The sequence below is a fragment of the Linepithema humile genome, chromosome 2, assembly GCF_040581485.1.
Source record: "Linepithema humile isolate Giens D197 chromosome 2, Lhum_UNIL_v1.0, whole genome shotgun sequence".
Lineage (NCBI taxonomy): Eukaryota > Metazoa > Arthropoda > Insecta > Hymenoptera > Formicidae > Linepithema > Linepithema humile.
Genome location: NC_090129.1, coordinates 987,447 through 1,007,089, shown reverse-complemented (window position 1 = coordinate 1,007,089; position 19,643 = coordinate 987,447). Strand labels below are relative to the sequence as shown.

Sequence of the window (19,643 nt, the reverse complement as noted above, 5' to 3'; positions counted from 1 at the left end):
GAAACTGAAGAAAATAATTTAACAACTATGTACGATCTGATACACGCATCTCCCGATTACGATTTCAGGTAACGAACCCGCCGATCGATCCGTTCCGCGAAAAGATCGTGATGTCGATGCTGTGCCCGATCGGGCCTGAGAGTAACATTCTGGAACCGAGCGAGTTGCAAGTGCACCGCCTATTCCTGCCGCAACCGATATTGTCTCTGAGCGATCTCGAGGTGCTCAAGCACACCACTCATCGCGGTTGGAGAACAAAGGTAATCGATATCACTTACCCCGTTGAGGACGGTCCTGCCGGATTGCGGAAGACTCTGGATCGCGTTAACAACGAGGCCAATGCGGCCGCGAGGGACGGTTATCAGCTGCTCGTGCTATCCGATCGGCAAGGCGGTCCGTCAAGGTGAGCTCGATCTGCAAATCAAAGTAGCAAAATCATTTTTAAACGCTCTGAGATGCCAAATAAGAGAAGAATTTACATAAATTTCAAATATTTATAATTACAAAAAAAGGACACTACAAATTCTTTTTTTTAGTGAAAATAGTTTTCTTCTTATTCTAAGATGCAAATGATTAGCAATTGGATCCAATTAATGATGACCAAATGATTCAAATTTCATTATGATGCATTTTAGTTAGATCTTATCGCGCAACAAACAAGAGAAAGCAAAAATCGGAAATCCCAAATTTGCTTGTCGATTTTAGAGTTCCGGTCAGCAGTCTGTTGGCTCTCGGTGCTGTTCATCATCATATGATCGAAGAGAGGCAACGAATGAAGGTCAGTCTCATTTTGGAAACCGCGGAGGCTCGAGAAGTTCATCATATTTGTGTGCTGCTTGGTTACGGAGCGGACGCGATATGTCCCTATTTAGTGTTCGAGATGGCAAAAAATCTGAGAGCGGATCACGTGTTCGACGAAACTTTCACCGACGAAGTTATCTTTAAAGTAAGTCTTCGTAGCACGCGATTATTTATTTTAGTTGTAAAAAGTTCTTTCGTATACATTATTAAGTAATATCAATTAATTGCTTGAAACGCTTGATCACAGAATTACGCGGAAGCTATGGAACGAGGAATCGCGAAAGTGATGGCCAAGATGGGAATCTCGACCTTGCAATCTTATAAAGGAGCGCAGATATTCGAAGCAGTCGGATTGGCCGACGAAGTCGTCGATAAGTGCTTCAAGGTACATATATTTGCAATACGAAATAAAAAAAAGATGTATTCATACACTGTTGTTCTTCTGCTATAAATAATTTTGATAAGTAATTCAGAAATACGTATATAAAATATTTATCGAACGTTTTGATTATAAAATTTAGATGAATTTAGAACTTAGAAAAGTAAATTAAAAATTTTGCGTTCTTTTTCAATGAACAACGTTGTCTTTTTATTCTCAAATGCAAATGATTAATAACTGGATCCAATTCATGATCGTTGGATGATTCAAATTTCGTAATGATGCATTTTAGTCTATTTATCTTATTTATCTTATTGTATAATAAGCAATACTTTTGTTAATCGCAATGTGAAATGTTTTTAGGGCACTCATTCTCGTATCGGCGGCGTGACATTCGATATTCTGGGCAAAGAAGCATTCGAGAGGCATCAAATAACGTATTGGGAAAAGCCCATGGATCTACTGGTCATTCGCAATCCAGGAATTTATCACTGGCGATCCGGCGGCGAGAAACATATCAATGATCCCGCCAGTATCGCTAGTTTGCAGGTAATGAAAATATTTGTAAACTCAATATAACATTTATTATCAATAATCGATTATATAGAATGCAGCTAAAATGGCCTTGTATTGAAAAAAAATATTAAGAAACTCCGTTCTGGAATTTTTATCAAAGATTGTACGCTTCTTACAATCGTTTTTTTTTACTAGGAATATGTTGTCTCCAAGAATAATCCGGCTTACGAAAATTATCGCAAGACCACGATGGAAGTGGTGAAAGCTTGCACTCTGCGCGGCCAGCTCGAGCTAAAGAAGTCGCGCGATCCAATTTCTATCGCGGACGTGGAACCCGCGTCGGAAATCGTGAAACGCTTCGCGACTGGCGCGATGAGCTTCGGTAGCATTTCTCTAGAAGCTCACTCCACCCTAGCGATAGCTATGAACCGCATAGGCGGCAAATCGAACACCGGCGAAGGCGGTGAAAATGCAGACAGGTATTTAAGAAAAAACGAAAAAAAAAAAAGACTGAACGCAAGAATTTAAAAACATAGAATTCCTACTGTTGTGATTATTGCGAGTCACAGTTTATCGATACAAATTGAATCTCTAATCGATTAATTATCCGTACAACAGGTACTTAAATCAAGATCCAGAGTTCAGCAAGCGATCGTCCATCAAGCAAGTGGCGAGCGGTCGCTTCGGTGTGACCGCAAGCTATCTGGCGAACGCGGACGACTTGCAGATTAAGATGGCACAGGGTGCAAAGCCCGGCGAGGGTGGAGAGCTGCCCGGCTACAAAGTCACCGCGGAAATCGCTGCTACCAGACATTCGGTGCCCGGTGTCGGTCTGATCTCGCCACCGCCGCATCACGACATCTACTCGATCGAGGATCTGGCCGAGCTGATCTACGATCTCAAGTGCGCCAATCCGTATGCCCGTATTTCCGTCAAGCTCGTGTCCGAAGTCGGAGTGGGCGTCGTCGCCGCCGGCGTCGCTAAGGGCAAGGCCGAGCACGTGGTGATATCCGGCCACGACGGCGGCACCGGCGCGAGCAGTTGGACTGGCATCAAGTCCGCTGGATTGCCCTGGGAACTGGGCATCGCCGAAACGCACCAGGTGTTGACTCTCAACAATTTACGATCGCGCATGATCGTCCAGGCGGACGGCCAGATGCGTACTGGCTTCGACATCATCGTGGCGGCGCTCCTCGGCGCGGACGAATTTGGTTTCAGCACAGCCCCGCTGATTGCCATGGGCTGCACGATGATGAGGAAGTGTCACTTGAACACTTGTCCGGTGGGCATCGCCACGCAAGATCCTGTGTTGAGAAAAAAATTCGAGGGCAAGCCGGAACACGTAGTCAATTTCTTCTTCGCATTGGCTGAGGAGGTGAGATTCAGATGATTTTGTCTATCTTTCGTTTCTCTTATCATATTGTTTCGCGGTTTTGTCTATTTATATCTTTGTCCTTTTTGTTATTATTTTTCGTCCTCAAAATAATGTAGCCGCACCATAAATAAATTTCTTACGCAAGGATATGAATGTGACGCGATGTGAATGATACAAGTTATTTTCATTTAAGATTAATAATTTTCAGAAACAAATCGTGAAAGTTTGTATAATTGCTAGAATAATCAATATTTTAATATTTAAATCGTTCCGATGAATACAGAAATTATTTAATTTTTGCTGACTTTATATTCATCAAAAAGATTATGTCATCAATAATTCTACACTACTCTGTTTAAGTAAAGTAATAAAATATGAAGAATATAATCTAATTTATAAATATATTTTTTCATATTAAATTTTATCTAATCTCTTCGATGGTTATGCAGGTACGTTCGCACATGGCTAACTTGGGCATCCGCAAGTTCCAAGATCTCATCGGACGCACAGACCTCCTCAAAGTACGTGACGATATTACCGTCGAGAAAGCAAGAACCTTGAATCTCAGCAATATCCTGCGAAACGCGTTGGACTTGCGACCCGGCGTAAACATTAGAGGCGGAACCGTGAAACAGGACTTCCAATTAGAGAACAGATTAGACAATAAACTAATCGAACTGGCCGAGCCCGTTTTGAGCGGTGAACGAACTCGTGTCGACATCGAGATGAACATTAACAACGAATGCAGAGCGTTTGGATCGACACTGAGTTATCACGTAGCCAAGTAAGTATATCGATATTCCCTACTTATTCTTCGTGCGACAAAAGTATTTTATGACTTAAATAGCAATTTTTATTGTTTACATTATTTTGCTATTCTAACTCATCTTGCAATTACTTCGCAGACGATTCGGAGACGATGGATTACCCGAGCACAGTATCAATATCAAAATGCAAGGCTCAGCCGGCCAAAGCTTCTGCGCTTTCCTGACGAAGGGTATTCACGTCACCCTCGAGGGCGACGCCAACGATTACGTCGGCAAGGTAAGCACAAGCTAATTAAAACTCAAATATGCGAGAAAAAAACCACCTAATTTTGTCATATATCATTTACACAAATTAAAATTGCAATTTAAATTTAAATATCAAAAATTTTTAATAATAATCATTATAATTTGCAGGGCCTCTGCGGAGGTGAAATCGTCATATATCCGCCGAAGGACTCCGAATTCAATTCAGAGGGGAATGTGATCGTCGGGAACGTGTGTCTGTACGGTGCCACTTTGGGGAAGGCCTACTTCCGCGGCATCGCCGCTGAGCGGTTCAGCGTGCGTAACAGCGGAGCGATCGTCGTGGTGGAGGGCGTGGGCGATCACGGCTGCGAGTATATGACCGGCGGTTGCGCCTTAATCTTGGGTCTTACCGGCAGAAACTTCGCCGCCGGCATGTCCGGCGGAATCGCGTATGTTTTGGACGTCGATGGCTCTTTCAAGAGCAAGTGCAACCCCGAGATGGTGGAACTGTTGCCACTCACCAAGCCCGACGAGATCGCCTACGTAAAGCAGTTGCTGGAGGAGTTTATCGAGAAAACCGGCTCGCTAATCGCGCAGGATCTGCTCGCCACCTGGCCGGAACCGACAACGAGATTTGTCAAAGTCTTCCCATATGAGTATCAGCGCGCCCTCAAACAGATGGAGGAGGCGAAGGAACAACCGAGCGTGATTAACGGTGACGCGCAGGTGACAAACAGTAAAATAAAGGACATCGAGGACGCGATAGAAGACGCGGACATGGCGCAGCGCAAGCTAGACAAGATCAGGGGCTTCATGAAGTATTCGAGGCAGAAAGTCATGTACAGACCGGTGGAGAAGCGCCTGGAGGACTGGGACGAGATATACAACTTCCAGGGTGTCAGGAAGACCCTGCGAGCACAAGCGGCAAGGTGCATGGAATGTGGCGTTCCGTTCTGTCAGAGCAGTCACGGCTGCCCGTTGGGCAACATCATTCCCAAGTGGAACGATCTCGTGTTCCACCAGAACTGGAAAGAGGCGCTCAACCAGCTGCTGCAAACTAATAATTTTCCCGGTGAGTTCTTTAAAATTCTTTAAAACACTTTTGCTGACTGCAACTTTGCAGCGATAAATCAATTTTCTTGCCGTTTTGGTGCAATAAATTTTGAATCGGTTCTTTCCAAGCAAGAATTTCATTCTTTGTTATGTAGAATTTAATATTATTTTTAATTTATTCTTTAAAATATATATCAGACAGTCATAGGTAAGTTTATCTAATCCTTTCTCGAAAAAATTATCTAGAGTTCACCGGAAGAGTCTGCCCCGCGCCTTGCGAGGGTGCGTGCGTCTTAGGAATCAATGAGCCACCAGTGACGATCAAGAATATCGAGTGTGCAATAATCGATCACGCGTTCGAGCAAGGCTGGATCGTTCCTCATCCGCCGACGAGAAGAACCGGACGGAAAATCGCCGTGGTGGGATCCGGCCCCGCGGGATTGGCCGCTGCTCATCAATTAAACAAAGCGGGCCACACAGTGACTGTATTCGAGAGAAACGATAGAATCGGAGGATTATTACAGTACGGCATTCCGACAATGAAACTGTCCAAGCAAGTCGTGCAGAGAAGAGTCTCTCTGCTCGCCGCAGAAGGAATCGTCTTTAGAACGAGCGTCGACGTCGGCAAGGACATTACGATTCAAGTAAGCAAGCTAATTTACAAAAATATTTAATAATATTTTAGGCTGATATCAAGAAAAATATCTTTTTTTTTTTATTTCTATGATGCCGCAAGTATTTTAAGCACTTTTAATTGTGAATTTAACAACACTGCAACGTTTACAAATATGCAAATTATTGCAGGAACTTCAAGAGCAATACGACGCGGTATTATTGACCACAGGCGCGACATGGCCACGGGATCTGCCGATCCCTGGTCGGCAGCTAGAAGGAATTCACTTCGCGGTGAGCTTCCTGGAGCACTGGCAGAAGAAGCAAATGGGCAACACGGCGCCCCCGGACATGCGACTAATCGCCAAAAACAAGAACGTCGTCATAATAGGAGGCGGCGACACCGGATGTGATTGCATAGCGACCTCGCTGCGCCAGGGCGCGAAGACGATCACGACCTTCGAGATTCTGCCGGAACCGCCGGCTCGGCGAGGCAACGATAACCCGTGGCCTCAGTTCCCGCGAGTGTTCAAGGTAGATTACGGCCACGAGGAAGTGTCTCTGAAATTCGGCCGCGACCCACGTAGATACAGCACACTGAGCAAGGAATTCCTGGACGACGGAAAGGGCCATGTTTCCGGCATCCGGACAGTGTCCGTGGAGTGGCAGAAGGACGAGAATGGCCGATGGAAAATGGACGAGGTACCGAACTCAGAAAAGGTATACAAGTGCGATTTGGTGTTGCTCGCCATGGGCTTCCTCGGGCCCGAGAGATACGTCACCACAGAAGTGAAAACCGAATTGGACGAGAGAGGAAACTACAAGACTCCAGCTGGAAAATATTGCACCAGTTTATCCGGAGTATACGCGGCAGGCGGTTAGTGCAAAAAAATTACTGTGCTAAATGTGTTATATGAGAAGAATTCTTGTTTTTAAATCCAATTTATATTTTTAATTTTACTAAAAGGAAGTTTGCAACGATTATAATTTCTTACTTCTAATTTAAATTAATGCTTCAATCTGATCACTTTTATTGCTCTTTTAGATGCTTGGTTTACTGCAGAATTTTATGCTGTGCATTTAACAAAAAACTGCTAATTGTAAAAATAGTTATAAGTCAAGGCTAACGTTACAATGTGTATTCTAGTCGCTAAAGTGAAGTATGAATATTATATTGCGTATTGTTTTTTTAAAACAGATTGCAGACGTGGACAGTCTCTCGTAGTATGGGCAATTGCGGAGGGTCGTTTGGCCGCAAAGGAAATCGACCTGGCCCTGATGGGAGAAACTGGCCTTCCCGGAAGTGGCGGTGTCATAATCGGTGTTAGCGCTTAAGGACCTTCGCGACGGATGTTGGTCTTCCATTAAAACATGAAAAAATCCGCTGTATGCGCTTAATGCGAAAAGAGGAATAGGATAATCCTTGCAGATGCAAGGATGCAAGGTCCGAGATCCGAGGATTTGAAAATTTCAAGAATCCAAGGAGACAAAAGCCTAGAATTGTTGAGTTCCTAGAAATCTAGGAATCCGAGAAACGTAAAAAACATTTCGGAAATCAAGGACTCAAACTTTTAGCAACCCAAATGGTCTAACTTCTAGAATGTGAAGCTTCACATTCTACAACCATCCAGAAATGAAAGGAAATTGAAGGATTTGAATATCCAAGAATTTTGAAAATTTAAAGACCGAAAAATTCTGGCATTAAAGGTCTAAATCTTAGGGCTCAAGAATTTAGAGATTCGAGAATCCAACAAAAACATCAAAAATGCATTTTCCAGGTTCCGCAAGAGTTTTAAAATTGAAAAATTCATAAAATTAAAGATCTTAAAATTTGTAAATGCGAGAAATAAATAATTTCTAGGTTCAGGAATTGAAGAACCTAACACAACTCAAGAATACAAGGATTTAAAAATTCTTGTAACCGCGACATCTCAAGAATTTAAAATCAAGAATTTAAAAGTACGGAGATTTTAGTATTTAGAGATTGAGAAGGAAAAAATAAAAAAAAAATATATATATATACATATATATATATATATATAATTATTTTGTAGTCACAAAAATTTAATAATGTCAAAATTTGAAAATATAGCTGTCTTGGAGAATCTGATATTCGACAAAAATCTAATATTAAAAAGTGAAAGATTTTAGAAATTTTAGATTACAAATATTTAACAGTCGTAATATTTGCAAATTCAGGAAAAAGAAATCTATGATATTAAAAAATATGTCAAATTCGAAGAGCTAAAGAACCTGGTATACGAAGATTCGAGAGTCCACGCGACTAAAGAACCCTAAAAGCATTCGAAGATCTAAGGATCGCAAGATCCTCAGATTTTAATCTGAGGATGTGATAATTAAGTGAGAAACGAAGATAATTTTGTGGCGCGAATCTCTCCGTATCAGTAATGGCAGGTAAATAATTGTAATTTCTTCATAACGTAGTGAAGTTGTCTAATGTAAGCGCTTCGTTCGTCCAATTAGAATTAATCACATGCGAGAAAATTAGAGCTTTGAATAAGAGGAAATACCGAAATGAGCTGTAGCAGGATCTACATAATACACGTGAATCTATATTGAGCAGTTCAATCTGTCACTTGGACAAGTCTTTAATTGCAAATTTATTAATTAAAATAAAAACAGATTTCGTTAAAGCATTATTTATGTAGTAAATGCAAGTACATCTACATACAAAAGATTTTTTAGCGTTTCTAACTTTTCGAAGCGAATATCAAAAAAGCAATTATGTTCTCAATTAATTTTATATGCGTTTTAGATTATTTTAATAAAATTGTGTAAATCTATTCCTTTGTAAAACAAAACGTTTACTTGTAAACGTTTAGTAAAGGAGTTTATACATTTATTTGCGTTCAAATGCAAAAAGTATTCGTATATCGTCCTTTTTCTTAATTTAATGTTTTTCTTTTTTGCTTACAAACCAAAGATGTAAAACAATATATATAAAAAGCTTCTCTGAATCTTGTTCTTCATTAATCAATTTATTAATGAATCAATAGTAAACTCGACATCTCTACAATGTTTGTTAGATGTCGAATTATATTAAATACCGATGCATATATAAAACTATAACCAGCTAAAAACAACATGTATTTATGGCAATTGTTACTTAACGGGACAAAAAAATATTGTTTAGTTAATTAAATTTTTCTTGTATATTCTGTTATTCTATTCATTTGTCATTAGATATTATCAAATAATCTTTAGACAGATATCAATGGAAATCAATGGAAATCTTAAAACGAATTAATTATTTACTTTGTTTCTAAATTACAAATTGTAATACAAAGAACAAACATTTCTATAACGATATTTATATTTCTTTTTTTTTTTAATATTTGAAAGAAGATTGATGCTAGATTATAAAATAGCTAAAATAACTAGATGCTAAAAAATATGTGGTGACATACGAATACTTTTATAGTATACTTATTTTTTATTCATTGTCAGTATATTATGTTTCTAGTATTTTTGACGTTTGATTTCGATCCTGGGCATTCGCCTAGGTTGCCTAGCATATCATTACAGATCTGCTCGTATTATCAGCGAGAAGAGTTATACACACGAGTTACCGAAAGATCATAGAATAGCATAAACGATAAGAGGATAATCTAGCACTTGTATTATATGCGTCGTTCACTCCGATTCCATCGATAATTCTGCCAATTAAGTCATCACCGAACTTTTGTGAGCAAATAGAAAACGATCATTTAACCCTTTAACCGCAATTCAATTTTAATTAAACAACGATTAAAAAATTAATCGTTCCTTTATTAGCAAAATAAGCTGTGACACTTAAGATATACTTCTGATAATGTACTTATCGTATATTTTAAAATTATTAAAAAATAGATTCAATAAATATGGAGGAAATAGAGAGAGAGAGAGAGAGAGAGAGAGAGAGAAGTGAAGAAATTAATCCTCAGTAAAAATTAAATATAATACAAATGTAAACAATATTCAAAATAGAATATAAGTCAATATAGATTTATGTTATAAATGATACAAACTTTCAATTAAACTGAATCGAATAATCATGTTAATTGTAATGTGAATGTATTGCGAATAGTACAACAACAATGAATTCGTACTTAAGCTTAAAATAGTATAAAATACATAAATACAATAAAGCATCGCGGTTAAAGGGTTAATATAGATGGACGTAATAATTCAGCGTTTTTAATCCTTTCGCGAGCTGACGATATTTTGTCGAATTGCGTTCGTTTATATTACAGTTGCACTTTTAGGCGTATTCTATTAAGACCATTAGCGCTTTTAATCGCGTTACTTTTGTAAGATTCCAAATTCCGAAAAGAGAAAACAGCTAGGCCTTAAATTAGAAATTTCAAAAGACAATTTATTATCAACGAAAAAGAGTTAACAAATTATTTAGATATGGTTTATTTCTAACGCAATTTATCTTTTTATTTTTACCATTGTAAATTTCAACAATATCTTGAGACAATAAATATATATTGAATGTTACGAGCAACATCGACTCTTTTGTCATAATAATTTTCTCTTACCATCTTTCAATCAAATATAAAAAAATATGCAGTGTTTTCACATTCATAGTAACTCACGAGACAAATGTATATGGAGGAAACCAAAACTCTCAATATTATTTTACATGCTCTTAAAAAATAGTTTCTGCTTTTAATGCAAAATACATGTTGCATATACAATGTATTCCCATAAATTTTTTTTTAATAAAAATGTCCTGTCTATATATTTGTGTTTTAAAAAATTAATATTTTATGCGTTCGATTTTGCGCTATTGAAAATACAAATGGATTGGTAAAATTTAATTCGAATATATTAAGTTCATCAAAATTAATTATTAATATTAAAAAATTGACATTAGAAAACAACTAAACAACGCGTGCGAAAATGTCAAAAAATTCACGACGCAACAGCGACGCGAATTCATTGTCGCATATTTCTGGACTTACCAGAGAATTTCTGCCTGCTCCTTCTCGAATTCCGCAGGAGAAATGGCAAGAAATATTAGAAAATGAACATATTGATCATATCATCGGTTCTATACGCGAGAAGATTGTCCAATCGGCTGCCGATGCAATTTACGAAGGTTATTTACGAAACGCGGTTTACGGTTTTGTGACTGATTGCGCGTACGAGGCTTGGATGCGCGCGTTTCAGGTAATTCGAAAAAAGTGTCCATAATATACGATAACGTTATAATTGTTGTAACTAATTTTGTCGCATAGTGGGTGCATCTAAAATATGATAATCAAGAAATATCTACTTCGATGTTGGACGTTTGGACATCGAAAGAGGCACCGTTATCAATCGCTAAAGATCCTCGATTGTCCCAACGAAAAGTTCCAACGGTATACGGACGACTTGAAAAATTAACAACAGCTCGAAAGTCGTCAAACTGTTGCAAAGCATCTTATGCAAAAGCTACATTACACGATAAAAACAAACGATTAAATATGAAAATTCGTATAGATCCCCAATTATAATAATAACAAAATTTAGTTCAGCAAAAAAAAACATACAACTTTCAATCTCGAATGCTCTGAATGTCAATAAAATAGTTATTTTTGCAATATTATGACAAAATGATAAATTCAATTAAACAAGAAAGGTTGTGTGTAAAATTGTTTGTTAAATTATAGTTATAATTGGTAACAATTTTATGTATATTATTGTTATTCAAACAAATAATTACTCATGCAAATTTAAATTGTTAACTTTACTCACCGAAATACATTCGTGTCTTCAGCGCCAATTTCAGGTTAAGAATGCACTGCTTCAGACATTCATTCTGTACGAGTAAAATTGATCGCAGCTGATAACGATCGCACGTTAATTAGCGCATTCCGGTTGTCGCTCAACACTTTATTCGACACTCGCGATCATTCACAATCACTTTAACGATCGAAACGAAGCGATTCTATTCCGACAAACAAGCGCGGCGCGAAACAACATATCGGCCATGGGCGCGCGCACTCAACCGCACGCAGCATTCCCAGTAATTTCAATATTGAAAGAGAATTACCGCTGCCCCACTAATTAACACTTCACAGCATTCGCCCGATATTTCCAATCGACACTCGCGACACGCACTTACACACGCGACTCATTTCGACGAACAAAACACGCGAAAAATACGGAGCTATCGAAGTAGCTACTCCAACCGGTTACACTGCGACAACTATGGCGCGCTGGAAACAAAGCGGGAGCGCATGCGCGCCCTCTACATTACATAGTATCATTTGAACGCAATTTCAGTACCTTAAAAAGATGCCGAATTACCGTCACAGGACTTCAATTGACATCATCACGATAATCACTCGATACTTCTTATCGATATTTGTAACGCAGGTATCACCGATACGTTTCAATTTGACGAGAAAACATACGAAAATACAGAACGATCGAACCGCGACTCCGGATGAATTCGTTGCGTTGCGGCGCAATGTTCAATTATAATCGCATGCATGCGCGCGCTTCATTTAGGGTATATCCACATAAACTTGCGTAGTACGAACATGTACTGGACCAATCCATTTCCTTATACATATGCTTATGCGCTGTGCAAGTTTGTCTGGATGTACCCTAAATACATCCAATTTGAACACTGAAAAATATTTTATTATCGGCAAACGTCTCGCAATTTTATGAGAATAACACGATATTTTCTGAGATATACTAGTGATTCCCGCGTAATTCCTGAACTCAATTTCTGACAAGTGAAATATACAACGTGATAATATTGTAATTTCGGATAAATGTGGCACATTGTGAGATAAACATTGATTTATCTGTAAAAAATCATTAGATTAAACAGTATAAGTTTTGTTTTTAATATTCTGGGCTGAAATCTCGACTGAAAATAAAAAGTTAATAGTAGTACAACTTTATTAGCTTGGTTTTCCAGCAAAAAAACTGTAAGTACGCTATATTATAGTAAATAAAACAAAAGCAGAATCGACAATTATTAATTTCTATAGATCTAACCTAAAAGATTCTCCGATTTTTTTTGCCATTTTTTGTTGAATCTAAAATATCAGTATTTTTGTAATTGGTAACTAAACTAGTACAAAACTAGTACAATAATGATACTGCTTTTGGCAACAGCTTTCTATGTTGACATTCTGTGTACATTGGTTATAATGTAAACAGAAGAAAAAGATCAACGGCCAATTTCATCAACTCTATTTATGTCAACTTCCTTTAACATATATATTGCTCGTTGATATATACTTCTCTTTACGTAACGAGGAAAGAACGTACGACAAAATTATGTCACTGCCAAAGTCAACGGTGTCAGCAAAGTGAATCAATATTTAGAGGTAAAAATCAATAGATAATTTCGGTCAATTTGATATACATATAGGTACACAGCAAACTGAACTTCACGCATCAGTTGTCATGTTTTCATTGTCGCATAATAAACGATGAACGTAAAGATTTATGTCGTACATTATACGGATTTCGCAACTCACTCATGTCACATTGCTCTCAAATTTTGATTACGAATATCATTAATTAGTGTTGATAATCCAATCGATAAGATGGAAATTCGCGACAGCTTGAATATCTAAAGATTTAAGCATCTTTTATTCAACGATGTATCGCACACGCTAGGAGAAAGCGTTTCCACAAAACGCGGATTTGTGTCTCTCTAGGTTTAGTTCCGTGTGGGACATTAACTCCCGGGGGTCTTTCTTTCTCCGTCTCTTTCTCTCTCCCCGAGCGAGCCCGCTCCAGAGTTCAGCGGAATATTCCACGAACGAGCAACAGCGTCCTTGTTTCATGTTGCACGGCTACGTAAGGTCATCCTTGTCGCTCCTGTGCCTGTTTCACCGTTTCTACCATTGCCCCGCTCCCCTACCAATTCGTCCCATACGTCCCTCACGCTTTCCGCGTGTGCATGCACTGTTGATTATAGCGGGGTTTAGATATTTCGGCACCCTAATAGTAAGGGAAGGGACTACATCGTTCAGAATTTTTTCCCTTCGTAGGCCAGAAACATCGAGTAACAAAGAAAATCTGTACAGCTCTCACTGTGGAATATGTACTAATACATTTTGCAATTCTGTTTACAAAGCTAGGATCGATATACTCTTCATATATTTGATTATATGATCGACATGTTATCACTATATATATAATAAAACGATTATTATGAATATATCTCAATCAAAATTTAATTTTCTCTTGTCATAGTAAAATAAAACTAGTGTATAAAATTAGTGTATGAATGTCTTAGTTTAATAGCACACTAATTTAATAGCAATCTATATAAATTGACTATTCGATTGTACGACATAAGTGGAAACAGTAACTAAAATTATGTGAAAATCAATTTTTCCGTGTGTGTAAGACGTAAGCTGACAATCCTGTTTGTTATTGTAGAAAATTGTGGAAATAATTCATCTACGATTTGCCTCAAAATTACTCTCTCCGACTTTGATAGTTTCGAAAATTTATCATATTCTAATCCTGACTCTGCCTTCAACTGTGATGCAAATTTTACGCCTGGCATTATATTATCAAAGTCGATATTATATTTTAATTCCTATTGTGTGTAGTCCTTTTTTTATATCAATTCTCGTCGTAATCTTTCCTGATTGTCCAGGATTTGTCCTTGTTTCCAGCTGAATGCTCAAGTGTACCAAAGATTACTCTTTCGGGACCATTAAGTGCTTCTCTTTTTTAGTCCGCAGTCTGTTATTTTCCGCAATATTTTATTTTTACCGATAGTTTTATGAACTCTCATATTGCTATAAAAATTTACCATGTAAATGTGCACAAGTTTTCAATCTTATAATCTTCTGTAAACGTATTCTAGTAAATGCAGATTGTTATATGTGTATGTTTTATGATGCAAAAATCAGAATTTACGATGCAAAATTGTACAAACTCTCTCTTTCTCAGTCAACATAATTTTATAGTAATATTTTCTAATAGATATAAATTAATTTATACGTTTACTTTAAGTACTAAAAGGAAATGAACAAATTGTCAATTTATGCTTATCTGAGCGATCTGCAATCTATTTAAATGAGGTTACATGTATGGTCTTATAAACGCAATCTTAAGTGCAATCTTAATTCTGGTCATAATTTTGCCAAAATGCTCTCTTAACAGTTAAAAATTACACGATATTCATTGCTTTCCAGTTTGTTAAGGGATCGTTTTCGGAGATCGAAATCTCCCGTTCGGCGAATCTGCTCGTATAAAAGTTTACATTACGTTGATTATGCAAACAAAAAGACGCATTTAATGGCATATAAGCCCAGAATACGGGTCGAAGTGTCAATATCGATCTACCTGTTTAGCAGGATCGTCTCAGCGACTACCGTTTCGACTCTTCGTAATGTTTTTCTTTCTCTTCTCGCTATCACCTTCCCCCTCGTTGCTCCTTTTTGTCCTTCTTCCTCTGCGACCGCTTCAATTTCTCTCTTTTGCTCTTCTACTCCTGCCTTTTCCCCCCTCCCCTTTTCTCCACGGCAACTCCGGTTCTTTACCTCCCTTTCCCTTCTCTCCTCTTGTTATCCCACTACTCTGCAACTCCTCCCAACTTCTCCCTTTTCTCTTTTACTCCTTCCTTTCCCCCTTGCAACCTCTCACCCCTCCACCCCAATTTTTCTTTTTCTCTTCTCTTTTCTATGTCTTCTCTCTTTCTCTCTCTCTCTCTTTCTCTTGACCAGAGTCGGATTTACGGATGTTGAAGCCGCAGGGCAATCGAAATATCAACGCTTTTATTAGAAACAAGTAGTGTCAGCTTCACTACAGTCAAACTAAAACAATCGATAATAAAATATAATACAAATAAAACATCATTTGTACGAGTACAATTTTTTTTCATAATTATGTACTTATTTACTTAATATACAATCATTTGTATTTCTTATCGTTTCAGTCATCATCGAAATATTCTAAATACATGGTACAATTCAAGTTAACGATAGCAATTACGAGCAAAAATCACAGAAAGAAATGTGCACGTTTACTTTTTGCTTTGCACTCGTCTATAAATTAATTTTTCTCGATTTCCTGGAACTTCCCTAATAATATATAATACAGCAAGCTCTAATTCACTAATTGCAAGCTCATCAGATAGATATTCAGTAACGGAGAAAATATCTTGCTCTATATAGTAGTCTCACAATTTATTTTCCATCAACTACAGCTTCAAAAAAAAAAAAAAAATCCGCGGTAGATTTCAACTTGTAAAAAAAAAATGATGAAATATATTTTACAACCAACATCATACAGAAAGATCCTTCGGTGCTACAGAGGCAACTCGCTCGCCTCACCCTAAATCCGGTCCTGTTGTTAGCTCTATCCTTCATAAGAAGCATGTCTCTCTCTCTTTCTCTCTTTTACACCCCTCCTCTATTCCGCCGCTTCATCTCGCTCTTGACGTGGGCGAAAATAGCGGGTCGGTAGAACGGGTGAGGAATAAGGACGCCAATATCGCGCGCTCTCCCTTTTCTCAGCAGGGTAGCAAAAGAGACGTCTTTGTGCCACGCTATCTTCGTCCAGGCGATCTTTCCTGTTTTCTCCCTCTCGCCCCTCCGCGCCCGCGCTCCCCCCATCCCACCCACCCCCCTTCCCCCATCCACGGATACTCCTATGTAAGAAACGCTTCTTTGTTCTGCGCTTCGTCCCTTACACGTAACGCAGGTAGCTCCCGAAAAACCAAATTAAATCCGCCCGCTCGTATCAAATCGACGGTCTAGAATACAAATGCTTCCCAGCTTCCGTTCTATTTCGTACGCTCGATCCCGTCTCCTTTCAGAAGTCGGTGAGCTCGAAAATTCACTCCTTTCGCGGAAGAAAGATGAATTTGAATCTCAAAGAGTCAAATTCTTCTCAATAAACATTCGACGCGTTCGAAAGGATGTCGGCTCAATCATTTTTAGCCTTTGGCATTGCCTATGATGATCTTCTAATTACAGGAACGCGAAAACAAAAACTTTTCGAGATAATCACGATTTTGACAAGCAATCGAGCTCCTTTTAGCCTCCTTTCTGAACATTTGCCAATTCTTTAATATTAGAACTATAAAGCTTTACATACTTCCTTAATGAACGGAAGAGTCAGAATTGGTTCTTACACAATTTTATTTTTCTATATTGATAAAATCAAAAGCATGATTATTGTGCTTATAATTATAAAAAATAAAACTCGACATTTAAGAGAAATGTCCAGTAATTTGTTTTGGAATTATAAGATCCTTCTGTCGCTGTAATATTAATTTATTATTCTCCTGTAGATTTTTTGAGGCATTATTATAATAGCTTGAGCAATAACGTGAAAGGGACGACTTTTTGCATAATTTGCTTGCAAACGCTGATGCAACTTTACTCTCATTTGTGACAAACAGAGATTTATTGTCACGACAACGCGCTCTTGTCGTTTTGTCACGATTATTTCATAAATCCCCAGCCTGTACGTGTAAAGTGCGAATATCTGTATGTGTGGCATATACAGTATGTTGACGCTGATCGATCGTACGGAAGATCTTTATCTCGTGGCTAAGAATAATTCGTCAAACCGGTTGGCCCAACCGCCAACACGGTACGCAAATTTTTGTATATAATGCGCGTTCGCCAAAGTGAAAATAGAGCGGCTGGTTGCGGGCGCTATGGGCAGATTGCCCATCTATTACGCAAACATGAACCTCGAAAAGGGTTCAACGGCTGAAGATGCGTTCCAAGTTTGGACGGATGGATCATGGTGTTATGCGTAATAGGGGAACCCGAGTAAACAGAGGGAGAGAAGGAAAGAGATGAATTTATTATTATCTCAAGGCAAGTCCTGTCAAAATGGACAATGAAACGCGAATAAATATCGTGAAGTGAAAGCGCGCGATAAAAAGTACACAAATGTAAATTATTAATTTAAAGTTGAACAATTTGATGTGACACTTCGTGCTTTTCCGTCTTTGCACGTGATAAGGAAAAGCACAGACCGGTGGAGAAAACTTTATATTAAAAAATAACACAAACACAATAATTTTTCATTATTATTTTCACAATTCGCTTGTGGTCAGCCAAAGTTTAACCGCAAGATGTAGACAGGATTAAAGTCTCGATCGGCGCGGCACGCTGCGATTGAAACGCGAAAGCGAGAGCACCGCAGGAAACCGCGAGATAAGGGATGGCGATTATTACAACGGGGTAAACGAACTTGCATGCAAACGATAAACGCTTGTACAGAGACAAGCGTGTGCGTGCGCAAATACATGTAGTCGAAATACATAACTGCGAATCGACCCTCCAATGAAGCGTGCTTCGTCGAGGTCGATGTCACGTATTCAGAACACACAATCGTTTCAAAAATACAAAATTTTAATTTCCTGATCCCTCACTTAATTTTTTCCCATTATTTTAGTTGCATTTGAGAATGCACGATGTTCTATTCAGAACGAATCGAGAGAGACAACGCTGATTCCTATCTCGATTTTACATATCAATAGCTTGGAACTGGAGCATCCAGTCATTCTGCGGTTTGTGGAAGTAGAAAAGTAAATAATAAATGTCACTACCTGAACATACACTTGCTTTCTACCGCTGCCAAGCCACGAGTTGACATTGTATCTCGAAGCATTGATATGGATAATAAAAGCTTTTGTTTCTTTATTTTCAAATATTTACAATAATGTGAAGAAAAAAATTAACAGCGTTTTTTTCTCGTTGTTTTTAGAAGAGATAACAAAGATATAGTGAGTCGCTAAGGATTTACAAGTTAATTTCTGTAACTCTACTTGAGTTATAAAAAGAAGTTCCGGTACGACGATCCAAGAAAAACACAAGAAAATTGAGTATACAAAGATGAAGTAAAAAGACTAATGATGTCATGAAAGAAAATAGCCGTATTATTATTTCCATATTTTTTTCTAAACACTGACGTCAAACCAGATAACTTTGAAACATCGATAAATATTGCTACGTAAGCGATTCTTCGCATCTACATTTGTATTCAAGAGACAAAAAATCTCACATTTCTATGCAAAGAAGAATGCGACGAAAAACTCTACCCGAACGACGTCTAAGAAATTTCTCGCGGTTTCCAGAACAATCTGACCATCCATACGAACGAATTGCGTGGTACCATCGCGATTGCAGGATCATCTCCGACAGGAATACGAAAATATCTAGCTGAAAAATTAATATCACTTTTTCAACATTTTGCATTTTCCAACTTTAAACATTTCGCTCGCAGCGGCAAGCTGTCTGCGCCAAGTCTGACTCTCATTATCAGAGAAAAGGTAGGAGGGTTTCGCGTGTGTGTACGTGCGGCTCCGCACGTGTGTCCGAATGTCAGTGCGCGCTGGGTGTACCGGCCATCAGCTGAGCGCACAAGTCAACCCAGTTACTAAGCCCGTTATCGCGCATGGGCTCGAATTACCTACGCGTATTGATATCCCAGATCTCAGGAAGGGACGTCCGGCCGGACGCGCGCTCTTGATCGTCCACGGATGCGAGCCAGAGCTTTTTCACCGCCAAATTAGACACAGATGTCTCGAGGCGTATTCTCGTTAATTTTAGCTTTTGCTGAATATTCCCACTATTGACAAAGTTTGCTGAATATAAATAAGATGCGTCGAAGAGTAAACCGCGAGACCGAACAGCTGATTGATTGAGCTTTGACGCTGCGAATGTACTAAAGAAAAAATTCGCTCATTATTGTGATATTGTCATACAGTTTTCGTATTATTCAAAGTAAAGATATAAGCGGGCAATAATAAAATGAAGTGTTTCGCATAAATAAAACGGGAAAATGAATAGACGTGAGCCAAATTGTGCACGCAACAGTTCGCAGAATGCTAAAGCCAATGCTCGAAGATCGACAACGCTTGCGCAATCTTCCGAAGCCGGTTTTACGCGGC

General features: G+C 38.5%; 1 protein-coding gene and 1 long non-coding RNA gene across 4 annotated transcripts in view; one reads left to right on the top strand and one right to left on the bottom strand.

The window, feature by feature from the left end:
- Nucleotides 1–10,259, top strand: part of LOC105677426 (uncharacterized) — a 32,654-nt gene extending 22,395 nt beyond the window's left edge. For all 3 annotated transcript variants that reach the window (XM_067348809.1, XM_067348808.1, XM_067348810.1), the window contains 12 exons: nucleotides 69–403; nucleotides 706–946; nucleotides 1,049–1,186; nucleotides 1,544–1,729; nucleotides 1,892–2,175; nucleotides 2,315–3,071; nucleotides 3,521–3,855; nucleotides 3,977–4,115; nucleotides 4,253–5,156; nucleotides 5,384–5,781; nucleotides 5,942–6,626; nucleotides 6,948–10,259. In XM_067348809.1, coding sequence (XP_067204910.1) covers nucleotides 69–403; nucleotides 706–946; nucleotides 1,049–1,186; nucleotides 1,544–1,729; nucleotides 1,892–2,175; nucleotides 2,315–3,071; nucleotides 3,521–3,855; nucleotides 3,977–4,115; nucleotides 4,253–5,156; nucleotides 5,384–5,781; nucleotides 5,942–6,626; nucleotides 6,948–7,084 — 4,539 coding nt within the window. In that variant the 3' untranslated portion in view covers nucleotides 7,085–10,259. The remainder of the gene's footprint in view (nucleotides 1–68; nucleotides 404–705; nucleotides 947–1,048; nucleotides 1,187–1,543; nucleotides 1,730–1,891; nucleotides 2,176–2,314; nucleotides 3,072–3,520; nucleotides 3,856–3,976; nucleotides 4,116–4,252; nucleotides 5,157–5,383; nucleotides 5,782–5,941; nucleotides 6,627–6,947) is intronic.
- Nucleotides 120–11,955, bottom strand: LOC136997724 (uncharacterized). The gene is made up of 2 exons (XR_010888347.1): nucleotides 11,495–11,955; nucleotides 120–414 (listed from the first exon to the last, which is right to left on the bottom strand). It is a non-coding gene; the product is annotated as an uncharacterized lncRNA (long non-coding RNA).
- Between the last annotated feature and the right edge of the window lie 7,688 nt (nucleotides 11,956–19,643).